Below are 25,049 nucleotides of genomic sequence, written 5' to 3'. Positions count from 1 at the left end.
GTTAGATGCTGTGAGAATTCAGTGAATTCATCCATTGTTCAGTGTGGGAACAGTGCCTGGTGTACAGTGAGCCTTCTGTAAAAGTTTGTCATTGTGGTTATTTTTACTAAAAGAAAAGGAATTCAGTTTTGGTCATTTCCATTTTGAACTGCCTTTCAGATATCCAGGTGGGATACTTGAGATTAGTAGAGAAATAGAAGGGAGTGTTGTCTTGGAAACCAAAGAAAGGAATGGTCAGAAGGTCAAATGTTGGTGGACACCTCAAGAATTTAGAGACTGAGAGTGTCAACTTGATTGGGTCCTTGATGATCTTCGCAAAATGCATTTTCTACCAGAAACCCCTCATCTCCAAAGCTTCAGCCTACGCTTCCTTCTCTTCATGGTGAATCATGACCAGCCCTGTACTGAGTGTGTGCCTGTGGGACACTGTCATCGGGGCACATCTGACATTTTCCTGTGTGCCCTCTCTGAAGTATGTAGCAGTGGCAGTGGAGTATGGTTTATCTTTTATGGCCAGCTCCTGGCATAGTCGTGGCACAGTTGCAGCATCAGCTAGCAGCACCGGCTTTACACCACTACCCGCCAAACTCAAGGCCAGTACCTTCCACAGGCCTTCCCTCCTTTGATCCACATAACTTCCTGAGGGAGACATGCTACTGTCATTGGCATTGAAGACTTAACTGCTTGGAGAAGTTAACTGCCTTCCTCCAAAACACTGCCCCAGGCAGTTGGACCCTAAAGCCACTGCTTTCAACAACTTCCCTCTGCTGCCCCATGGGCACAGTCCGTGGAGTCCAAAAGGAATGAACTAAGGAGCAAACATGGGGCCTTGGGAGCATTAAGGAGAATTTAAGGCTAGATACTTCTCTAGTAATAATTTGAATAATTTACTGAGGACATACAGTTGATTATCATCAAATATTAAAAAGAAGGTGATTGCTTTTCTCAGCAGAATGTAGCTAACCAGAATTACATAATGATTAGAAAGTAGTAAGGTTGGCCGGGCATGGTAGCCCAGGCCTGTAATCCCAGCACTTTAGGAGGCTGAGGTGAGTGGATCACCTGAGGTCAGGAGTTCAAGACCAGCCTGGGCAACATAGTGAAACCCTATTTCTACTAAAATACAAACAGTTAGCTGGGCATGGTGGTGGGCCTCTATAGTCCCAGCTGCCCAGGAGGCTGAGGCACAAGAATTGCTTGAAACTGGGAGGCAGAGGTTGCAGTGAGCCAAGATCACACCACTGCACTCCAGCCTGGGTGAGAGAGCGTGACCCTGTCTCAAAAAAATAAAAATAAATAAATAAATAAAATAAGATAGTAAGGTTTTACTGTATGTGAAAATGTTGTAATCTTTCTTCTGGGTTTATATTTCCATTAGGGGATAGTAAGTGTTTGCTAATTACTCAAGGCTAAAAGGATCAGTAAATCACAGTCATTACTTCATCACTAAGAACTCTTGGAACACAAGCAATTGTGGAAGCTGATTAAGGGGAGGCAGATCCCTTCTAATGGACCAGAAGTTTTCACTTTTTTTTAGCAGCATAATTCCAGACCTGGGCTTGCCTGTGAAGACCTGGAGTCTATCTTTTCGTAGTGCTGTTTCCTTGGAAACTGTAGTTAAGATAACTGTGGGATGTGGAGTACATTTTGCTGTATTTATACTCAATCTGGGCCCACATGATGAGAACAGTGTTAAATTAAGTGTAGCCTAAAGCTATCCCCTTGCGAATTTTAAGTTCCACCTAAAGGTTTCTCTTACATCGTGAACTGTGATCTCAGGTTGTGTAAACAGACTGTAACCTCTTGTAACAAGCAGCAAGTCTCAGCCAATCACAGCAGCCATACTTCAACCCATCACAGGTGGCCAGCTGTTCAAACTGTGTTCAAACAAGGCAAAGACCCAGGTGTAACCAACCCGGCTGTTTCTGTACCTCACTTCCATTTCCTGTACATCACCTTTCATTTTCTGTCCATGAGTCCACACGACTACACTAGAGTCACTCTGAACCTAGTCTGGTTCCACAGATTGCCCAATTCATGAGTCATTCTTCGCTCTGTTAAACTCTTAAATTAATTTGTCTAAAGTCTTTCTTTTAACAATATCAAAGATTGGTGGTGAATTGAGGCTGTGGTTTCCCTGTGTCAGGGGGCTCTGGTCTGTGGCATGCATGGTGTGTGAGTCGTGGGGCAAGAGAAGCCATGTGCCAGGGTAGCCACTGCCAGGCCTTGCAATGAGAACGGGAGGGTTCCTACTGTATTTCTTGTCCTGTCCCCTCTTCTAATGCTAAGCATTAGACCAGAACCTGTTTTTGTCTTGAGTAAGCCCAACTGTACCTGTAAGTCTGTTAGTGCATCTATTTTTCAGCAATCTCATCAGGACGTTCAACATATAAAAGAGATTAAAGGAGTATTTTATTAGCATAAAATATTTTATGTTTACATATTCAGTATTTATGTTTTGTCAGTCCAATGAAACTGTTCTAAACATAAGCACTGGAAGTTATAGCTTACGGGTGATCGTCTCATGACTTTCAGTATTCAGTTTATTACTACATTTTGTTTCGACTGGATGTTAGGAAAATCCTGAGTTATGGAGATAAGTTAGAAATGCCTATAATTTTTACACAAAAATTAGCTGGGCATGGTAGGCACCTATAATCCCAGCTACTCAGGAGTCTGAGGCAGGAGAATCACTTGAACCCAGGAGGTGGAGGTTGCAATAGCCAAGATCACATCACTGCACTCCAGCCTGGGCAACAGAACAACACTCCATCTCAAAAAACGAAACAACAACAAAAACCTATAGTTTTTAAATAGCTTGCTTAAATTCTAGATTGCATTTCATTTATGATGAAGCAGAACGGAAACGTTTTGTTTCAAGGTTGACTCACTATGGTATCTAAAAACTTCTCACATTCTTTGGCCTGAACATAGAGGTCAGACAAATAGTATTTAGAACTCTCTGCTAAAACTCTCTCTTGCACCGTATGACAAGCTAGCTTGCTTCCAGTTCATCTGTTATTGCTCTGTTGATTGGGGGTAGGCTCTGAGAGAAGCAAAGCTGGAGCGGAAAGCAGGCACTTGCTTATTGTTCATTATTGTTTATTTATTATTCCTTGTCAAACTTGTTGGTTTTGTATGAGCAAGTAGAAATTAAGAGGTGAGGAGACCCATGCAGAACAAAAGTTTTCCTTAATAGTGTTCCAAATACAAGGTAAAATTTAGGCAAAATTGGAAGGAAAAGCTTTTTTTTTTTAATTGCATTTTAGGTTTTGGGGTACATATGAAAAACATGCAAGATTGTTGCATAGGTACACACGTGGCATTGTGATTTGCTGCCTTCCTCCCCTTCACCTATATGTGGCATTTCTCCCCATGCTATCCCCAACTCCCCACACCCCGCTGTCCCCCCCACTCCCCTCCAACAGACCCCAGTGTATAGTGCTCCCCTCCCTGTGTCCATGTGTTCTCATTGTTCAACACCCGTCTATGAGTGAGAACATGCGATGTTTGATTTTGTGTTCTTGTGTCAGTTTGCTGAGAATGATGGTTTCCAGGTTCATCCATGTCCCTACACAGGACGTAAACTCATCGTTTTTGATGGCTGCATAATATTCCATGGTGTATATGTGCCACATTTTTCCTGTCCAGTCTATCATCGATGGGCATTTGGGTTGGTTCCAGGTCTTTGCTATTGTAAACTGTGCTGCAATGAACATTCGTGTGCATATGTCCTTATAGTAGAACGATTTATCATCCTTTGGATATATGCCCAGTAATGGGATTGCTGGGTCAAATGGAATTTCTATTTCTAGGTCCTTGAGGAATCGCCACACTGTCTTCCACAATGGTTGAACTAATTTACACTCCCACCAACAGTGTAAAAGTGTTCCTATTTCTCCACATCCTCTCCAGCATCTGTTGTCTCCAGCTTTTTTAATGATCGCCGTTCTAACTGGCGTGAGATGGTATCTCAATGTAGTTTTGATTTGCATTTCTCTAATGACGAGTGATGATGAGCATTTTTTCATATGCTTGTTGGCCTCATGTATGTCTTCTTTTGTAAAGTATCTGTTCATATCCTTTGCCCATTTTTGAATGGGCTTGTTTGTTTTTTTCTTGTAAATCTGTTTTAGTTCGTTATAAATTCTGGGTATCAGCCCTTTGTCAGATGGGTAGGCTGCAAAAATTTTTTCCCATTCTGTTGGTTGCCGATTCACTCTACTGACTGTTTCTTTTGCTGTGCAGAAGCTGTGGAGTTTGATTAGGTCCCATTTGTCTATTTTGGCTTTTGTTGCCAATGCTTTTGGTGTTTTGGTCATGATGTCCTTGCCTATGCCTATGTCCTGAATGGTTTTGCCTAGGTTTTCTTCTAGGGTTTTTATGGTGTTAGGTCTTATGTTTAAGTCTTTAATCCATCTGGAGTTAATTTTAGTGTAAGGTGTCAGGAAGGGGTCCAGTTTCTGCTTTCTGCATATGGCTAGCCAGTTTTCCCAACACCACTTATTAAACGGAATCCTTTCCCCATTGCTTGTTTTTATCAGGTTTGTCAAAGATCGGATGGTTGTAGATATGTTGTGTTGCCTCCGATGTCTCTGTTCTGTTCCATTGGTCTATATCTCTGTTTTGGTACCAGTACCATGCTGTTTTGATTACTGTAGCATGGTAGTATAGTTTGATGTCTGGTAGTGTGATCCCTCCCGCTTTGTTCTTTTTGCTTAGAATTGACTTGGCTATGCGGGCTCTCTTTTGGTTCCATATGAAGTTTAAGGTGGTTTTTTCCAGTTCTGTGAAGAAGGTCATTGGTAGCTTGATGGGGATAGCGTTGAATCTGTAAATTACTTTGGGCAGTATGGCCATTTTCACGATATTGATTCTTCCTAACCATGAACATGGAATGTTTCTCCATCTGTTTGTGTCCTCTCTTATTTCGTTGAGCAGTGGTTTGTAGTTCTCCTTGAAGAGGTCCTTTACGTTCCTTGTTAGTTGTATTCCTAGGTATTTTATTCTCTTTGTAGCAATTGTGAATGGCAGTTCATTCTTGATTTGGCTCTCTTTAAGTCTGTTATTGGTGTATAGGAATGCTTGTGATTTTTGCACATTGATTTTGTATCCTGAGACTTTGCTGAAGTTGCTTATCAGTTTCAGGAGATTTTGGGCTGAGACGATGGGGTCTTCTAGATATACAGTCACGTCGTCTGCAAATAGAGACAATTTGACTTCCTCCTTTCCTATTTGAATACACTTTATTTCTTTTTCTTGCCTGATTGCTCTAGCTAGAACTTTCAGTACTATATTGAATAGGAGTGGTGAGAGAGGGCATCCTTGTCTAGTGCCAGATTTCAAAGGGAATGCTTCCAGTTTTTGCCCATTCAGTATGATATTGCCTGTTGGTTTGTCGTAAATAGCTTTTATTGTTTTGAGATACGTTCCGTCGATACCTAGTTTATTGAGAGTTTTTAGCATAAAGGGCTGTTGAATTTTGTCGAAGGCCTTCTCTGCATCAATTGAGATAATCATGTGGTTTTTGTCTTTGGTTCTGTTTATGTGGTAAATTACATTTATAGACTTGCATATATTGAACCATCCTTGCATCCCCGGGATGAATCCTACTTGATCATGGTGGATAAGCTTTTTGATGTGCTGTTGTAATCGGCTTGCCAGTATTTTATTGAAGATTTTTGCATCTATGTTCATCATGGATATTGGCCTGTAGTTTTCTTTTCTTGTTGAGTCTCTGCCGGGTTTTGGTATCAGGATGATGTTAGTCTCATAAAATGATTTGGGAAGGATTCCCTCTTTTTGGATTATTTGGAATAGTTTCAGTAGGAATGGTACCAGTTCCTCTTTGTATGTCTGGTAGAATTCGGCTGTGAACCCATCTGGACCTGGGCTTTTTTTGGGTGGTAGGCTCTTAATTGCTGCCTCAACTTCAGACCTTGTTATTGGTCTATTCAAGGTTTCGACATCTTCCTGGTTTAGGCTTGGGAGAAGGCAACTGTCCAGGAATTTATCCATTTCTTCCAGGTTTTCTAGTTTATGTGCATAGAGTTGTTTATAATAATCTCTGATGATGGTTTGAATTTCTGTGGAATCTGTGGTGATATCCCCTTTATCATTTTTTATTGCATCTATTTGGTTATTCTCTCTTTTCTTTTTTATTAGTCTTGCTAGTGGTCTGTCTATTTTGTTGATCTTTTCAGAAAACCAGGTCCTGGATTTATGGATTTTTTGAAGGGTTTTTCGTGTCTCTATCTCTTTCAATTCTGCTTTGATCTTAGTTATTTGTTTTCTTCTGCTAGGTTTTGAGTTTTTTTGATCTTGCTCCTCTAGTTCTTTCAATTTTGACGATAGAGTGTCAATTTTAGATCTCTCCTTGCTTCTCATGTGGGCACTTATTGCTATATATTTTCCTCTAGAGACTGATTTAAATGTGTCCCAGAGATTCTGGTATGTGGTGTCTTTGTTCTCGTTGGTTTCGAAGAACATCTTTATTTCTGCCTTCATTTCATTGTTTATCCAGTCAACATTCAAGAGAAAGTTGTTCAGTTTCCATGAAGCTGTGCGGTTCTGGGTTGGTTTCTGAATTCTGAGTTCTAACTTGATTGCACTGTGGTCTGCAAGACTGTTTGTTATTATTTCTGTTCTTTTGCATTTGCTGAGGAGTGATTTACTTCCAATTATGTGGTCAATTTTTGATTAGGTGTGATGTGGTGCTGAGAAGAATGTATATTCTGTGGAATTGGGGTGGAGAGTTCTGTAAATGTCTATTAGGTTTGCTTGGTCCAGGTCTGAGTTCAAGTCCTGGATATCCTTGTTAATTTTCTGTCTCGTTGATCTGTCTAATATTGACAATGGGGTGTTGAAGTCTCCCACTATTATTGTGTGGGAGTCTAAGTCTCTTTGTAAGTCATTAAGAACTTGCCTTATGTATCTGGGTGCTCCTGTGGAAGGAAAAGCTTTAAAGTCTAACAACAGATGTTAATGAGTCGAGGCTCTGATGTGTCAGAATTTGGTATAGGATACATTTAAATTTGTGATTAAATAACATAAACAAAATACATTTAAAATAGTGCACATATATATGCATATGTGTATATATGTGTATAAATATGGAACTCTAATATCTGTGTAACACAGTCTCAAGAGCACTGCCATAGGCCACTTATATGAACTCAGCTATTTGGTGATAATAAATGTCACAGCCATAAATTCAGATGTGCATGAAATTTCAAGTTGAAAGGGAAAATTGGATATAGCTAAAGATACATTGTATGGTTGTTTGACAGCCAGTAACTGAGAAATTGCTGGAAGTTGGAACAAGGCCTCCTCTGTCGGTAACTATTGAGGCAAGGATGCTTGAGTACCTTTTCCCTGGGGAACTGGAGACATTAGGCTTATAAAAGGTGTAAAAATCAGAACATAGTCTTCTTCAGATAGACCAGTGTTTCCAGCCTTTGAGTTTGAGCCTTTTCATAATTATACTTGATTGTGTGATGACTTCAGGACAGTGGGAAGGTGGCATTTCCAAACTAGTTTACCTGGACTCAGAAAATGCATATACCTGCAATCCATATTGTTAGTTTATTTTATAACTTTCTAGTGATTATTAAAGATAACATATATATTATACTCAAATACAGTTTTCTTAGGATTGGAATCAAGCTAGAATATGCCAAATTTTACTGTTAGGTAATTTACCTTTAAAATGTAGTATGCTTCGTGTATCTATGTGTGTTTATAGGTATGAAAATCAGAAGATGGATTTTTAAAAGCTCTTTTTCTTTATTTTTAACTTTTTATCTTGGTGCTTTTTAACATATGTAAAAAGTAGAATGGTACAGTGACCTTCCACGTACCCTCACCTAGCTTAAAAAATTGCCAGCATTTTGCTAATCTTATTTCAAATGGAGAACAAAAGTCATTCTTTCTAAGTCTTATAGTATTTTCAGAACTGAATAGTGCAGCCAATTGTTATTCTAACATAAACCTGCTCTACCTCACTTTCTGGAAATACCAGAGAAGTTGCATAATTGGGTAGAATCTTCTTACATGCTAAGATAAGCATTTTTATATAAATTTTAAACTTGAATAAGAGGAATAAATCATGCTTTGACGCTTGAATTATCTGGATTTGTTTTGTATTCACTTCTCTCAAAGGTGGAAGGAACAGCATATTTAAGTTCTTTTCTGTGGAAAACTCAGAAATTGAATCTGTGGGAAGCACCTCGAGGGCAGAACATGTTGGATGGTGGAGCACCTTTCTATACAACTTACAGGACAGCAGATGGGGAGTTCATGGCCGTAGGAGCAATAGAACCCCAGTTCTATGAGCTGCTGATCAAAGGCAAGTCACCTTCACATATCTCCCCAACTCCCCTTTTGCTGTGGATGTTCTTTAGTTCTTCTTTAAAGACTTTTGGAATCTATGATGTCTTTTTCTGAGGCACTATGTGCCTGAATTTCTTGCTTGTGAAGAGACTTAAGGTCAGCCAGAGGTGAGAGAGGAGGGCTTTTTCCGATCTCTCCCAGGCATTCACACTGCCCTGCACGTGTGCATGTGTGTGGCCTTCTCAGGAGTTGTAAAAAATTTCTTGTAGTATGCTACCCATTGGGGATGTCCCAGTCCCCAGTTTTTTCTTTTAGGTTTCTTGGTTACCATCTCATTAGCTGCAACAGGTAACACCACCTTAGACAGCTCACAGCACCTGCAATAAAATAGATAAAATACTGCCATTTTTTTTTTTAATCAACATTTTAGGGGTAGAGCAAAGTGAGCTCAGAGTCAGATCACAGAAAGACAAGCCCTGAAAATGGAGCCTTTCAGGAAGCTGCCAGACAGGCTAAATAATGTCATTTCTCTGGGGATGAGGTTGTTAGAGGAAGCTCCAAACTAATTTTCCTCCTCTCGGGGCTATTCTCCTGCTGGTTTTCAGAATTAACCAGAGTTGAAAGGTAGTTGGTTTTCAAGGCTACCACAGGGAGAGGGATGAAATTAGCACAAATTCTAACATCACAAAGCTCACTGGTCTTACTGAGATTCAGCTGTTTTTCTTGAATAAATGCTCCTTGGAATGCTGCAAGCTTTTAATTTCCAGAATTATGAAAAAGTTGATTCTGACAGTTGTTGCTAGGGTTCTTATTGCTTTAATGCAGGTTTTTGAAGTCTCTCATTCTGCCATTCTGGAAGTTAACTACCTTCCTTGGTGTATCCTGTTATTTTAAAACATATACCATAGTCCTCTCTTATCTGATCTGTGGGAGATGCATTGCAAGAGCTCCAGTGGATGCCTGAAACTGCAGGTAGTACTAAACCTGATCGCTGTCAATTGGAAGATGTTTCTGTTTATGTCTTCCACCCACAAATTTAATGCAATTTTCCATCTTAAGCACTTACCATGCACTTTGGCTGTAACTTTTCAGTTTGAGTAGTGACAGCAAAACTAGCATGAATTTCTTTCTTTCTTTTTTTTTTTTTTTTGAGACAGAGTCTCACTCTGTCTCCAGGTGCCAAGCTGGAGTGCAGTGGCACAATCTCGGCTCACTGCAACCTCTGCCTCCTGGGTTCAAGCAATTCTCCTGCCTCAGCCTCCCGAGTAGCTGGGACTACAGGCGCACGCCACCACGCCCAGCTAATTTTTGTATTTTTAGTAGAGACGGGGTTTCACCATGTTGGCCAGGATGGTCTTGATCTCTTGACCTTGTGATCTGCCCGCCTCGGGCTCCCAAAGTGCTGGGATTACAGGCTTGAGCCACCGCGCCCGGCTTTCTGCTTCTCCCCTTCTTCACAATCACATGAATGTAAGATTCATTGTTAACCATAGATTTTAGCTACCTCAGCATGCAAGTTTTGTTCTTGCCTTAGGCTGAGAACTTTCACCTTTTCACATAAGGGAAGCACTTTAGGCTTCTCTTTGGCACGTCCACATTGCCAGCATCACCTCTGCCTGCAACCTTTGGGACCTTTAGGAATTAAAATAAGGGTTACTTGAACACAAGCCCTGCAATACTGTGCAGTCAGCCTGATAACTAAGTTGGCTGCTAAGTGACTAATGGGTGGGTAGCGCCCACAGTGTGGATAGGATGGACAAAGGGATGATTCATGTCTAGGGCAGGATGGAGCAGGATGCTGCAAGTTTTTATCATGCTAGTCAGAACAGCATGCAATTTAAATTTATGAATTGTTTATTTCTGGAATTTTTCATTCAATATTTTCGGACCGTGGTTGACTGTGGCTAACTGAAACCATAGAAAACAAAACCTCAGATGAAGAAGGACTGCTGCATGTGTGGAGTGCTCATGTTTCACATCCACATTTCACCTCAATGAATGAGCCTTTCTGGAAACACTGAAGATGAAACAAGACGACATTTTTCTAGCAGTGTCATTGCTCCAACCCCTTAACTCCTGATCACCTTCTTCTAGGTATTCTTCTGATGAGTTTAAACTTTGTAACTCCCCTGATTTTTTATAGACCCCTCTTTTTGCATCCACAGCCTTTTATGGTATCCTTAACCCCCATCTCCCTTCAAAGTTTACCTAGGATCCTTAGCTGACAGATGGCTAGAGGAGATAGCATGTTAAATCACCTTTCACTCACTCTACCTAGTCCATGCCAAAATTCCTCAGCATTATCTTTCTTTTGTAATACTTATTTACAAAAATAGTACTTTTACTAATCACATATACATTTCTTCTCTCTCAAGTCCTACTGGACAAACCCCTATATCTATAATAATTTTTTGAGGGCCAGGTGCGATGGCTATGCCTGTAATCCCAACACTTTGGGAGGCTGAGGCAGGTGGATCACTTGAGGTCAGGAGTTCAAGACCAGCCTGGGAAACATGGTGAAACCCCGTCTCTACTAAAAATGCAAATATTAGCCAGGTATGGTGTGGCATGTGTTTGTAATCCCAGCTGGTCGGGAGGCGGAGGCACGAGAATCATTTGAACCTGGGAGGCAGAGGTTGCAGCGCACTGGGATCACATTATTGCCCTCCAGCCTGGGGGACAGAGAGAGATTCTGTCTCAAAATAAATAAATAAATAAATAAATAAATAAATAAATAAATATAATTTTTTGAGATAGTACTAATTACATACCTAATTTACTCCCCCTTGTATTTTAGATCTTTGAGACAATAATCTAGATCTTCAGTTTCTAAACATAAGTTTGCAAAGTCTTTTTAAGGTGCATACTCTGCTGTGTCCCTGCCATTTTCTAGGACAAAAAAAAGTCTGAAAACACTGACAATTTTATGACATTTTGAAATAGCAAGGCTCTTATAGTACAATCAGGTAAGCAATATATAATTTCCAAAAGCTGTTTATCTATAGATAATTTTCAAAAGCTGGGTGACCTCTGTCACCAGAGGTAGAGATGGGGTTTTACCATGTTGACCAGGCTGTTCTCAAACTCCTGACCTCAAGTGATCTGCCTGCCTTGGCCTCCCATAGTGCTGGGATTATAATTTACCACAATTTTCAAAAATGAAATAAAAATTTTAAATTATATGTTTGCTAGAAAAAAAATAAGCAATTCAGATTTTAAAAAGTAAGAATGCAGATTTTCCTTTGTTCTTCTACTTTGGGAAAATTTGGGATATGGCCTTCAAGAATTTTTACTGTACACATACAAACACACAATTATTCTATTTTATTTTATTTTTTGAGACAGGGTCTTTCTTGCTCTGTTGCCCAGGTTTGAGTGCAGTGGCACAAACATGGCTCACTGCAGTCTTGACCTCCTGGGCTTAAGCAATCCTCCTGCCTCAGCCTCCTGTGTAGCTGGGACCACACGCATGTGCCACCACGCCTGGGTAACTTTTTGATTTTTTGTAGAGACAGGGTCTTACTCTGTTGCCCAGGCTGGTCTTGAACTCCTGGGCTCAAGTGATCCTCCTGCCTCCTGCCTCAGCCTCCTAAAGTGCTGGGATTACAGGCGTGAGCCACTACACTCAGCAATTATTTTCTATTTTACAATGTACTATATATATATATAATTTATAGCTCTTTTTTTGTTTGTTTGTTTTTTTGAGATGCAATCTCATCCTGTTCCCAGGCTGGAGTGCAATGTGATCTTGGCTCACTGCAACCTAACCTCTGCCTCTGGGTTTTCAAAAGCTAGATGACCTCTGTCACCCAGGCATGATTCTCCTGCCTCAGCTTCCCGAGTAGCCAGGATTACAGGCACCTGCTACCATGCCCAGCTAATTTTTGTATTTTTATTAGACACAAGGTTTCACTATCTTGGCCAAGCTGGTCTCAAACTCCTGACCTCGTGATCCGTCTGCCTCGGCCTCCCAAAGTGCTGGGATTATAAGCGTGAGCCACCATCCTATAGCTCTTTTTATATGACAATATAGCAAAGACATTCTTTCATGTCAGTACAAAAGATCTTCACCCTCACCCCTTTTATATAGCAGTCATATCATGTATTTCATATAGCAGTCATATCTTGTACTAAAATTTATATAACTAGTTCCCTATTGCAAGTTCCTTTACATTTTTTCCAATTTTTCATTATAAAAATAATGTTTACAATTGCTATCCTGAACATATATCATTGAATACTTAACATGAATTTTGACTGCTTACTATATACTTAATATTATAAAGCAGTAAAGTTTATGACATGTACTTAAAAGAATAAGCATTTTGTTTAATTACATGTGTGTGTGTTTGTGTATGTGTATGGTAGTTTTTTTCAAATCAAAATATGCTTTCCCAAGTTTTAAATGGTATCTGAGGCCCCAGGCCAGTTCCTGAAAAATCTCTTTGACTTAAAATACCAGAAATTTCATAGTGATTGTACCATAACAACTAGCTACAATCTATCACTGTATTTATACAATTATGGATTCTAAGATTTGGGACTGGATTCCAAGTTCCTTATTGGATTGTCAGGAGCATAGCAAACAGCTCACCTTAAAGCACTGATGTTTAATCCTGTGGGCTTGGTCAGGGTCATGGACAGGATAGGAGATTATAGGCTGAGACGAGATGGTAGACAATGGGAAAATTGAGGTGTTAGAGTTAGGGTAGGATCTGGAGGCTTTTGATTTCTAGTATTTTTCTAGCATACAAACTATGATCTGTGTAATCTCAGGTTTAATGTTAGAGAACATATTGGCTCCAGCTTTACTTAGTGTTATGATTCTGATCAATTCTGATAAAAAGAAACTGTTTTAAAAGCATGTGAAGATCACTACTTTTGGCTTCCTGCTCATTTTATGTGCCTTTCAGTCACAGAGTTCAGGGCAATCAAGAAAGATCACCAAGTAAGTAAAAGACATCCTTGAAAGTGTTTCTCTGTAGATTATAGTGATAACCTGAAATTATTGTCTCATATCCTTCCTGGTATTTGAATGGGACTGGTGGTTACAGAAGAAAATGTACGTATATATTCCACCAGAGGCTGTTTACACAAATCTGGAACTCTGTTAGTGCTTCTTATTTCCTCATAGCCCTCAGAACCCTAAGAAGAAGCTTCAGTATTTAAATCTTCCTGCCTCGTCTTCAGAGCAACTTATAATTAGCCTTGATCATGATAGGGAAGTGAGGATTATTCAATTAACTTGGCTAAACTTACATATAGTGTTATGCATCATAGTTTACCAACTATTGTAAAGTTACCCTGCCCTTTGGGTATAATTTAATCAGCACTGGAGTTTGGGCATGTCTGCAGAGGTAAGCCCACATAATCTGTAAAGAAAACACAGATTGGGTCAAGAGCTAGAGAGGCCACCTTGCCTGTTAAATCCCCAGGTGGCTGCTTTCATGTCCTCTGCACTGTCGTCTTGATGGGCCCTTGAAGCCCCTTTCATGCCAGAAAGTCTACATGCCTTACTGTAGACTGACTGGCTAAGTTTCTGTCATGTTTGTTATAGGAACAGTTTGCATGAGTGTTTGATTACCTTACAAGTCCTTTATCCTGGTACAAAAAGCTATTTTTGGGTCTTTTTTTTTTCTTTTGGAGGCAGAGTCCTTGCTCTGTCACCCATGCTTGAGTGTAGTGGCACGATCTTGGCTCACTGCAACTCCACCTCCTGGGTTCAAGCAGTTCTCCTGCCTCAGCCTCCCGAGTAGCTGGGATTACAGGCACCTTCTATCACACCTGGCTAATTTTTGTGTTTTTAGTAGAGATTGGGTTTCACCATGTTGGCCAGGCTGGTCTCAAACTCCTGACCTTGGGTGATTCACCCACCTTGACCTCACAAAGTGCTGAGATTACAGGCATGAGCCACCATGCCTGGCCCTTTTGGGCTCTTTCATTTTAAAAACGTATGTATGTATGTAAAATGTATGTATGTATGTATGGATGGATGGATGATGGGTGGATGATGAGGGTCTTGCGGTGTTGCCCAGGCTGGGCCTTGAATTCCCGGGCTCAAGCAATCCTCCAGCCTCAGCCTCCCAAGTAACTTGCACTATACTCATGCCACCACTCCTGGCCATTCCAGCTCTTTTATTTTAACAAAATAAAGAGAAATGAATGTATTTATAAAATTGCAATCATGAATTAAATAATTTGTCTTCAGGCTTCTTCCTTGGAAACTGAGATGGCCATGTGTAAAATTGTTTATATTGTATTTTTTAATAAGGTTTGAGTACATTATAGAAAATATGGAGTTGTTTTAACTCAGTATGACTGCAATTACATCCTGGGGAAATTGTTTTTCAAAATTTACTAAGAGGTAAGAAATCAATTTCTGGAAACCAGACTATTGAACACTACTTTTGATGAAACATGAATAATAAAATCTGGGTAGTGGCAAGTCTGACTGCCTCTGCCCTCTTCAGCCTTTTGCTCCAACCTCAAACTAACTTTACATTTTTTTCTCTTACCTCATTTGAGAAGCTCTTCTAGAACATCTTATTTTGCATAATACAGTGGGCGCAGCATTCATTTTCATTGATTATAATTGCTCTCTTCAAATCATAATAACTTTAGAAATTTTATTTTTCCTCAGGACTTGGGCTAAAGCCTGATGAACTTCCCAATCAGATGAGCATGAATGATTGGCCAGAAATGAAGAAGCAGTTTGCAGATGTATTTGCAAAGAAGACAAAGGCAGAGTGGTGTCAAATCTTTGACGGCACAGATGCCTGTGTGACTCCGGTTCTGACTTTTGAGGAGGTTGTCAGTCATGATCACAACAAGGAACGGGGCTCGTTTATCACCAATGAGGAGCAGGATATGAGCCCCCGGCCTGCACCTCTGCTGTCAGACACTCCAGCTGTCCCTTCTTTCAAAAGGGATCCTTTTGTAGGAGAACACACTGAGGAGATACTTAAAGAATTCGGATTCAGCCTCGAAGAGATTGATCAGCTCACCTCAGATAAAATCATTGAAAGTCATAAGGTAAAAGCTAATCTCTAACTTTCAGACCCACAGCTCAAGTGAATTTCAATACTGCATTTGCAGTGCAGCGTAACACATAACATTGTGTGCATGGAAACGTGGAGGAACAGTATTGCAGTGTCCTACCACTCTAATCACGAAAAAAACCACGACTCTGATTCTACAGTGATGATTGAATTCTGAAAATGGTTATCATTAGGGCTTTTGATTTAGAAATCCTTTGGGTACTTATACTAAATTATGATAGTTATTCTGCCTTCCAGTTTGCTTGATATATTTGTTGATTTTAAGATACTTGTGTACTTATATTTTGAATGAATTAATATAATATAATTTATTAAATAAAGCTTTCTTTTTCCCTAAAGTTTACTTGTGCTTTTAAGTTTGCACAAAGCTTTTAAGAAAATCCTTTAAATACCATTTAAATCGCATTTTGTGATTCCTTGAAATTTTTTTTGCTTGTTCACCAGAGTGAATGTTCTTAGATGGAGAAGTCTGACCATTTTAATTTGACTGGAAATCACTCAGTCAGTGTCTCTGAATGGGAGTGTTGGCAAATGTTCTCCAGGCTTCCGGCAGATAACTCCCACCCCTCCATCTAGTCCTCTCTGCTGGGAGCCAGGCTTCTCTGTGCCTGTTAGTCTCACTGACATGCCTCTTTTTCTCACATTGTGCCATCGTTTGAGTTCTGCCAGGCAAGTCTTCCTCTCTTACCAGTCTCCTGCTTCCATTCTCACCATGTCTCCCTCTGCCCTCATAGGCCCTCGGCTTATCCTCACTTCACTGAGGCCACTGCCCAGTTTCCCTGCTGCGGAGAGTCCTTTCCTAGCCTCTGTCTAAAATAGCAGCCACCTCATCACTTGCTATCCCTTCACCCCATCTTGTTTTTCTTTGTACCATATATCACTACTGACATATTTGCTTATTAACCCCTCCTGCCCCCCAGCCCACCAACACACACTAGAATGGAAGCTTTATGAGGGATTTTGTATGTTTCATTCATTGTAAAAGCCCTAGTTGCTAGAATAGTGCCAAGCAAATAGCAGAAACTTAGTAAATATTTATTAAATGAATATATCTCAAGAGTGAAGTGCTGTCAGTTCTACCTCAACAGCACTTGAATCCATGCCCTCTGCCTATCCCCCATTGCAGTTTTCATTCAGGCCCCTCTTATCTCTTCCCAAGACTCCAGTTCAGTTGCCCTATCAGCCTTGACCTCTAGTATCATTGCCTTATAAATATTTTTTATCATGTTACTCCTCTGGGTGTTTTTGACACCACACTGAATTTTCAGTCCTGCAAAAATCTTGTGTTGTTCTTTTCTCCTAGAGTAGAATATAAACTCATTTACGTAGCATATCAACTCTTTACTTACAATAAGACTTCTAGCAAGCTGTCCAATCCCATCCCTGTCCTCCTGTTCCCCAGGACTTAAATTGGACTACCTGAAATTTCTAACTATGTCATGGTCTCTCTTGTTTCCATTTCTTTCTATATACTGCATCGTTATTTTCCAGGATTATTAAGACCCATTTTGCTCCAGACTGTTGATCTAGCAAACTCAGACTGGGCTGGAACACAGCCTTCTTTGTGAAACCTCCTGTGCTTCTCTCAACCCTAGAGTAGTTTTGTACAGTGATTATGAGTTGTAGAGTCAGAAGGGCCTTGGGTTCACATCTCACTCTGTCATCGTGACATCTAAGACAATGGCTGTGAAGGGCCTAAACATCCTAGGTGAACAGTATTAGCTCCTGTTCCTAAGCCCCTTCCTACGTTTCCACTGCACTTCGTACACACCTACAAGGACAGTAATTGCCTTTACTATACATTACAAAATTATTCACTAGGACATACATTCCCAGAGTAATGGTTCTAGCAAGCAAAATAATTACTTGGAGATACTGTTAAAACAGATTCCTGAGCCCCACCTGCAAAGATTCTAAGACCCAGGATGTGCATTTCCATCAAGCTTCAACATGATTATGATTCTGGTTCAATGACTGCACTTTGAGTAGCACTATCCTAAGGGATATGAACCAAATTTTTTACCTTGGTTACTGTTATAATAGGTGCTCAAAAAAAATACCTGTTGAATGGACCAGTGAGAGAAAGGATAAAAGCAAGTTGGCAACATCTGTAAATAAACAGGCTAGCTTAGAGTATTGATTTCTGTAATTAGTCGACTTTACACAAAATGTTCAAATGAAAAATTGTTTTTTGTAGGTTGTGAACTTTTAAAGAGTGAATATATAAAAGCAAGGTTAGTAGCTTTTGTTAGTGACCCATACTTTCCTTTTTTTCTGAAGAGTCTAAGACCCTGTGCAAAAAATGTTACACCTCTGTTTTTTCAGTTAGCTTTTGACAAACTGTAGATTTGGAAATAAGTAAGGGGGAGAGGTAAGGAGAAAATAGAAAAAAAATTTTTGTTTTTGGTTTTTTTGAGACAGAGTCTCGTCCTGTCGCCCGGGCTAGAATGCAGCGACACAATCTTGGCTCACTGCAACCTCTGCCTCCCACATTCAAGCGATTTTCCTGCCTCAGCTTCCCAAGTAGCTGGGACTACAGATGCCTGCCGCCACACCTGGCTAATTTTTTGTATTTTTAGTAGAGACAGGGTTTCACTGTGTTAGCCAGGATGGCCTCCATCTCCTGACCTCATTATCTGCCCACCTCGGCCTCCCAAAGTGCTGGGATTACAGGCGTGAGCCACTGCACCTGGCTGAAAATAGGAAGTTTTAAGGAGAGTAGAAGATAAGCAGGCAATTGAAGGTAGCAAATTCTAATGAAAGAGGAATTATATATTCTTGAAGACATTGATACACATTTATTTACACTCTTGATTCTACAATGTAGGAAGTGTGAAATGCCACAAACTATGGTGATAAATAAGTCACATGAAACAGGGCAATTGGTTGCATCCAGGCTTTTTGTTTTGGGGTTCATGTTCTCCCTCTAAGCACATTCCAAACTGTAGCAACAATTACATCACACTTCATAATTTACAAAATACTTTCACCTATATCAAATCAGAATGCCTTCAACTGCAAATAACAATATCCAAAATAATAAGGAAACGTTTTGGCTCATTCCCTAGAGTCCAGAGGGACGGTGACTTTTAGGGTTGCCTGTATCCAACCACTTGGCCCTGTTTCCCTGCAGTTCTCTGGGCTGTCAACTTTCCATTCTATGTGTGTTTGATTTCTCCTCAGGCTTGTAGGAAGTTCTGAATCTTAATGCCCACACACAGCAATATCCAGACATAAAGATCTCAGGAGCCCCCAGCAAACTGTCTTGTGTCTCCTTGGACTAAGTTAAGTTACAAGCCATTGTTAAATCAGTCTTTGGCAAAGAAGACAGGATTATCTTTACATAAAACCAGCCTGCTCCTGGAGCTTCCCTGGACTCAACTTCCCAAAGGCATGTGAGGAAGGGGTGGATTCCACAATCTAATCCAGGTGCCATTAGAGCAGAGGGAGTAGAAAATGGATGTTGGATGGGCCATCAATAAGGTCCATTATGTACAGTATCTCAACTGTCTTTCAACAATCAACTGTAAGGGGAAGGTGGGGCAGGTTTCTTCATTTTACTGATAAGAAAACAGAGACTCAGAAGGGATTCTTAGTTCATTTTTCCCTTAGTGCCTAAGTAATTTTTTCATGGTGGCTAAAACCAAAAGAAATATCTAACCATTCAATTTATAAATAATTAGGTCCCAACAAATTAAATATTTATGTCCTAACAACTTATTAGCTGTTTGAAAAATAGAATGCACATAAATAAAAAGAAAATGTATTTTTCATTTCTATTTTATTGTTAATCACAACTACTTACTAAGAAGATGTATGCACCTGTTGCACACTGTCCAACTTCTCAGCTGGAATCAGATTGGACACTGCTGTCGTCATTTTCTGCTCCATGTTGATGTCCATATAGTACTTGCATTTTTATCAGACTGACTGGAAAACCCAGTCTCACAAAAATATGAAATCCTGAGAAGGATTATAGTGCAATCTTATGTTGAAAGCATGAACTTACTAGTAGTTCATGTGATGTCTGACAGATATTGACTTTTTTTTTTATTGCATTTTAGGTTTTGGGGTACATGTGAAAAACATGCAAGGTTGTTGCATAGGTGCATACGTGGCAGTGTGATTTGCTGCCTTCCTCCCCTTCACCTATATCTGGCATTTCTCCCCATGCTATCCCTCCCCAACTCCCCACCCCCCTGCTGTCTCCCCAACTCCCCCATAACAGACCCCAGTGTACAGTGCTCCCCTCCCTGTGTCCATGTGTTCTCATTGTTCAGCACCTGCCTATGAGTGAGAACATGTGGTATTTGATTTTGTGTTCTTGTGTCAGTTTTCTGAGAATGATGGTTTCCAGGTTCATCCATGTCCCTACAAAGGACGCGAACTCATCGTTTTTGATGGCTGCATAATATTCCATGGTGTATATGTGCCACATTTTTCCTGTCCAGTCTATCATCGATGGGCATTTGGGTTGGTTCCAGGTCTTTGCTATTGTAAATTGTGCTGCAGTGAACATTCGTGTGCATGTGTCCTTATAGTAGAATGATTTATAATCCTTTGGATATATACCCAGTAATGGGATTGCTGGGTCAATTGGAATTTCTATTTCTAGGTCCCTGAGGAATCACCACACTGTTTTCCACAACAGTTGAACTAATGTACACTCCCACCAACAGTGTAAAAGTGTTCCTATTTCTCCACATCCTCTCCAGCATCTGTTGTCTCCAGATTTTTTAATGATCGCCATTGTAACTGGCGTGAGATGGTATCTCTATGTGATTTTGATTTGCGTTTCTCTAATGACCAGTGATGATGAGCATTTTTTCTTATGCTTGTTGGCCTCATGTATGTCTGCTTTTGTAAAGTATCTGTTCATATCCTTTGCCCATTTTTGAATGGGCTTGTTTGTTTTTTTCTTGTAAATCTGTTTTACTCGTTGTAAATTCTGGATATCAGCCCTTTTTCAGATGGTTAGGCTGCAAAAATTTTTTCCCATTCTGTTGGTTGCCGATTCACTCTATTGACTGTTTCTTTTGCCGTGCAGAAGCTGTGGAGTTTGATTAGGTCCCATTTGTCTATTTTGGCTTTCGTTGCCAATGCCTTTGGTGTTTTGGTCATAAAGTCCTTGCCTACGCCTATGTCCTGAATGGTTTTGCCTAGGTTTTCTTCTAGGGTTTTTATGGTGTTAGGTCTTATGTTTCAGTCTTTAATCCATCTGGAGTCAATTTTAGTGTAAGGTGTCAGGAAGGGGTCCAGTTTCTGCTTTCTGCATATGGCTAGCCAGTTTTCCCAACACCACTTATTGAACAGGGAATCCTTTCCCCATTGCTTTTGTCAGGTTTGTCAAAGATCAGGTGGTTGTAGATATGTTGTGTCGCCTCTGAGGCCTCTGTTCTGTTCCATTGGTCTGTATCTCTGTTTTGGTACGAGTACCATGCTGTTTTGATTACTGTAGCCTTGTAGTATAGTTTGATGTCTGGTAGTGTGATGCCTCCCGCTTTGTTCTTTTTGCTTAGAATTGACTTGGCTATGCGGGCTCTCTTTTGGTTCCAAATGAAGTTTAAGGTGTTTTTTTCCAGTTCTGTGAAGAAGGTCATTGGTAGCTTCATGGGGATAGCGTTGAATCTGTAAATTACTTTGGGCAGTATGGCCATTTTCACGATATTGATTCTTCCTAACCATGAACATGGAATGTTTCTCCATCTGTTTGTGTCCTCTCTTATTTCGTTGAGCAGTGGTTTGTAGTTCTCCTTGAAGAGGTCCTTTACGTTCCTTGTTAGTTGTGTTCCTAGGTATTTTATTCTCTTTGTAGCAATTGGGAATGGCAGTTCATTCTTGATTTGGCTCTCTTTAAGTCTGTTATTGGTGTATAGGAATGCTTGTGATTTTTGCACATTGATTTTGTATCCTGAGACTTTGCTGAAGTTGCTTATCAGTTTCAGAAGATTTTGGGCTGAGACAATGGGGTCTTCTAGATATACAATCATGTCGTCTGCAAATAGAGACAATTTGACTTCCTCCTTTCCTAACTGAATACCCTTTATTTCTTTTTCTTGCCTGATTGCTCTGGCTAGAACTTCCAGTACTATATTGAATAGGAGTGGTGAGAGAGGGCATCCTTGTCTAGTGCCAGATTTCAAAGGGAATGCTTCCAGTTTTTGCCCATTCGGTATGATATTGCCTGTCGGTTTGTCATAAATAGCTTTTATTGTTTTGAGATACGTTCCGTCGATACCTAGTTTATTGAGAGTTTTTAGCATAAAGGGCTGTTGAATTTTGTCGAAGGCCTTCTCTGCATCAACTGAGATAATCATGTGGTTTTTGTCTTTGGTTCTGTTTATGTGGTGAATTACATTTATAGACTTGCATATATTGAACCATCCTTGCATACCCAGGATGAATCCTACTTGATCATGGTGGATAAGCTTTTTGACGTGCTGTTGTAATCGGCTTGCCAGTATTTTATTGAAGATTTTTGCGTCTATGTTCATCATGGATATTGGTCTGTAGTTTTCTTTTCTTGTTGAGTCTCTACCGGGTTTTGGTATCAGGATGATGTTAGTCTCATAAAATGATTTGGGAAGGATTCCCTCTTTTTGGATTATTTGGAATAGTTTCAGTAGGAATGGTACCAGTTCCTCTTTGTATGTCTGGTAGAATTCGGCTGTGAACCCATCTGGACCTGGGCTTTTTTTGAGTGGTAGGCTCTTAATTGCTGCCTCAACTTCAGACCTTGTTATTGGTCTATTCAGGGTTTCGACTTCTTCCTGGTTTAGGCTTGGGAGGAGGCAACTGTCCAGGAATTTATTCATTTCTTCCAGGTTTTCTAGTTTATGTGCATAGAGTTGTTTGTAATAATCTCTGATGATGGTTTGAATTTCTGTGTAATCTGTGGTGATATCCCCTTTATCATTTTTTATTGCATCTATTTGGTTATTCTCTCTTTTCTTTTTTATTAGTCTGGCTAGTGGTCTGTCTATTTTGTTCATCTTTTCAAAAAACCAGCTCCTGGATTTATTGATTTTTCGAAGGGTTTTTCATGTCTCTATCTCCTTCAATTCTGCTTTGATCTTAGTTATTTCTTGTCTTCTGCTAGGTTTTGAGTTTTTCGATCTCGCTCCTCTAGTTCTTTCAATTTTGATGATAGGGTGTTAATTTTAGATCTCTCCTTGCTTCTCATGTGGGCACTTATTGCTATATATTTTCCTCTAGAGACTGCTTTAAATGTGTCCCAGAGATTCTGGTATGTGGTGTCTTCATTCTCGTTGGTTTCAAAGAACATCTTTATTTCTGCCTTCATTTCATTGTTTATCCAGTCAACATTCAGGAGGAAGTTGTTCATTTTCCATGAAGCTGTGCGGTTCTGGGTTGGTTCTGAATTCTTAGTTCTAACTTGATTGCACTGTGGTCTGAGAGACTGTTATGGTTTCCGTTCTTTTGCATTTGCTGAGGAGTGATTTCCTTCCAATTATGTGGTCAATTTTAGAGTAGGTGTGATGTGGTGCTGAGAAGAATGTATATTCTGTGGATTTGGGGTGGAGAGTTCTGTAAATGTCTATTAGGTTTGCTTGTTCCAGGTCTGAGTTCAAGTCCTGGATATCCTTGTTAATTTTCTGTCTCATTGATCTGTCTAATATTGACAATGGGATGTTGAAGTCTCCCACTATTATTGTGTGGGAGTCTAGGTCTCTTTGTAATTCTTTAAGAACTTGCCTTATGTATCTGGGTGCTCCTGTATTAGGTGCATATATATTTAGGATCGTTAGCTCTTCTTGTTGCATTGATCCTTTTACCATTATGTAATGTCCTTCTTTGTCTCTTTTGATCTTTGTTGCTTTAAAGTCTATTTTGTCAGAGATGAGAATTGCAACTCCTGCTTTTTTTTGCTCTCCGTTTGCTTGGTACATCTTCCTCCATCCCTTTATTTTGAGCCTTTGTGTATCCTTGCATGTGAGGTGGGTTTCCTGGATAGAGCACACTGATGGGTTTTGGCTTTTTATCCAGTTTGCCAGTCTGTATCTTTTGATTGGGGCATTTAGTCCGTTTACATTTAGGGTTAATATTGTTATGTGTGAATTTGATCCTGTCATTTTGATGCTAGCTGGCTGTTTTTCCCATTGGTTGATGTAGATTCTTCATTGTGTTGATGCTCTTTACCATTTTGTGTGTTTTTGGAGTGGCTGGTTCTGGTTGTTCTTTTCTATGTGTAGTGCCTCCTTCAGGAGCTCTTGTAAAGCTGGTCTGGTGGTGATGAAATCTCTGAGTACTTGCTTGTTCACAAAGGATTTTATTTTTCCTTCACTTATGAAGCTTAGTTTGGCTGGATATGAAATTCTGGGTTGAAAGTTCTTTTCTTTAAGGATGTTGAATATCGGCCCCCACTCTCTTTTGACCTGTAGGGTTTCTGCTGAGAGATCTGCTGTGAGTCTGATGGGCTTCCCTTTGTGGGTAACCCAACCTTTGTCTCTGGCTGCCCTTAGTATTTTCTCCTTCATTTCAAGCCTGGTGAATCTGATGATTATGTGCCTCGGAGTTGCTCTTCTAGAGGAATATCTTTGTGGTGTTTTCTGTATTTCCTGGACTTGAATATTGGCCTGCCTTGCTAGGTTGGGGAAGGTTTCCTGGATAATATCCTGGAGAGTATTTTCCAGCTTGGATGCATTTTCTTCGTCACATTCAGGTACACCTATCAAACGTAGATTAGGTCTTTTCACATAGTCCTATATTTCTTGTTGACTTTGTTCATTCCTTTTTACCGTGTTTTCTCTAATCTTGCCTTCTCGTTTTATTTCATTGAGTTGATCTTCTACCTTTGATATCCTTTCTTCTGCTTGGTCAATTCAGCTGTTGAAACCTGTGCATGCTTCGCGAAGTTCTCGTGTTGTGTTTTTCAGCTCCATCAATTCACTCATATTCCTCTCTAAGTTGTCCATTCTCGTTAGCGTTTCGGCACGTCTTTTTTCAGCATTCTTAGTTTCTTTGCATTGGGTTAGAACATGTTCTTTTAGCTCACGAAAGTTTCTTATTATCCACTTTCTGAAAGCTGATTCTGTCATTTCATCACACTCATTCTCCATCCAGTCTTGTTCCCTTGCTAGTGGGGAGTTGTGCTCCCTTGTAGGAGGAGAAGTGTTCTGATTTTGGGTGTTTTCATCCTTTTTGCACTGGTTTCTTCCCATCTTTGTGGATTTATCTGCCTATCGACTTTGTAGTTGCTGTCTTTCTGATTTTGGTAATTTTAAGACTGCAGCAGCAGAACCCATAAACCCCCTTTTCTTCCCCTCAGGTGTTCTGTCCCAGGGAGTTAGGGCTTAATGATTTTCCGCTGTCTTGCTGTTGTTTTCCCTGCCCACAAGGTGGCAGCCTAGTCACACTCAGCCTGCAGAGGCTTCGTTGAGCTACTGTGGGCTCCGCCCAGCTTCCTTGTGAACTTCCCTGCAGTCCTGTTTATATGGGTGTAGTTAGAACTGCTTCCGCTATGTTGGCCCGCCCCTGTAGTGACGGAGTCTCTGTAGTGGTGGGTTGCCTTGGTTATGGCAAATTGCCCTGGGAACTCCAGGGTGTGTCCTAATGGAGGACGCCCCTCCTCCACCGAGCTGGACCGACCCGGGTTCAGTTGTGTTTCCTGTGGCACTTTCTTTGCCCAGGAATCTCCTG

At 40.3% G+C, this 25,049-nt stretch overlaps 1 protein-coding gene across 2 annotated transcripts in view; it reads left to right on the top strand.

Annotated features, from left to right (window-relative positions):
• The window catches only part of AMACR (alpha-methylacyl-CoA racemase), a 32,406-nt gene that overhangs the window by 4,635 nt on the left and 2,722 nt on the right, over positions 1-25,049 (top strand). Inside the window, exons 4-6 of one of the 2 annotated variants that reach the window (XM_012459950.2) lie at positions 8,161-8,347; positions 14,972-15,363; positions 18,573-19,168. In XM_012459950.2, coding sequence (XP_012315373.1) covers positions 8,161-8,347; positions 14,972-15,363; positions 18,573-18,590 — 597 coding nt within the window. In that variant the 3' untranslated portion in view covers positions 18,591-19,168. Of the gene's footprint in view, positions 1-8,160; positions 8,348-14,971; positions 15,364-18,572; positions 19,169-25,049 lie in introns of those variants that run through there. The other variant, XM_012459949.3, reaches the window with a different exon arrangement.

The sequence above is a fragment of the Aotus nancymaae genome, unplaced genomic scaffold, assembly GCF_030222135.1.
Source record: "Aotus nancymaae isolate 86718 unplaced genomic scaffold, 86718_ANA_hifiasm-v0.15.2.pri h1tg000014l, whole genome shotgun sequence".
NCBI classification, from domain to species: domain Eukaryota; kingdom Metazoa; phylum Chordata; class Mammalia; order Primates; family Aotidae; genus Aotus; species Aotus nancymaae.
The sequence above is the reverse complement of the archived record's forward strand: the minus strand, read 5'-3'. Positions and strand labels throughout refer to the sequence as shown.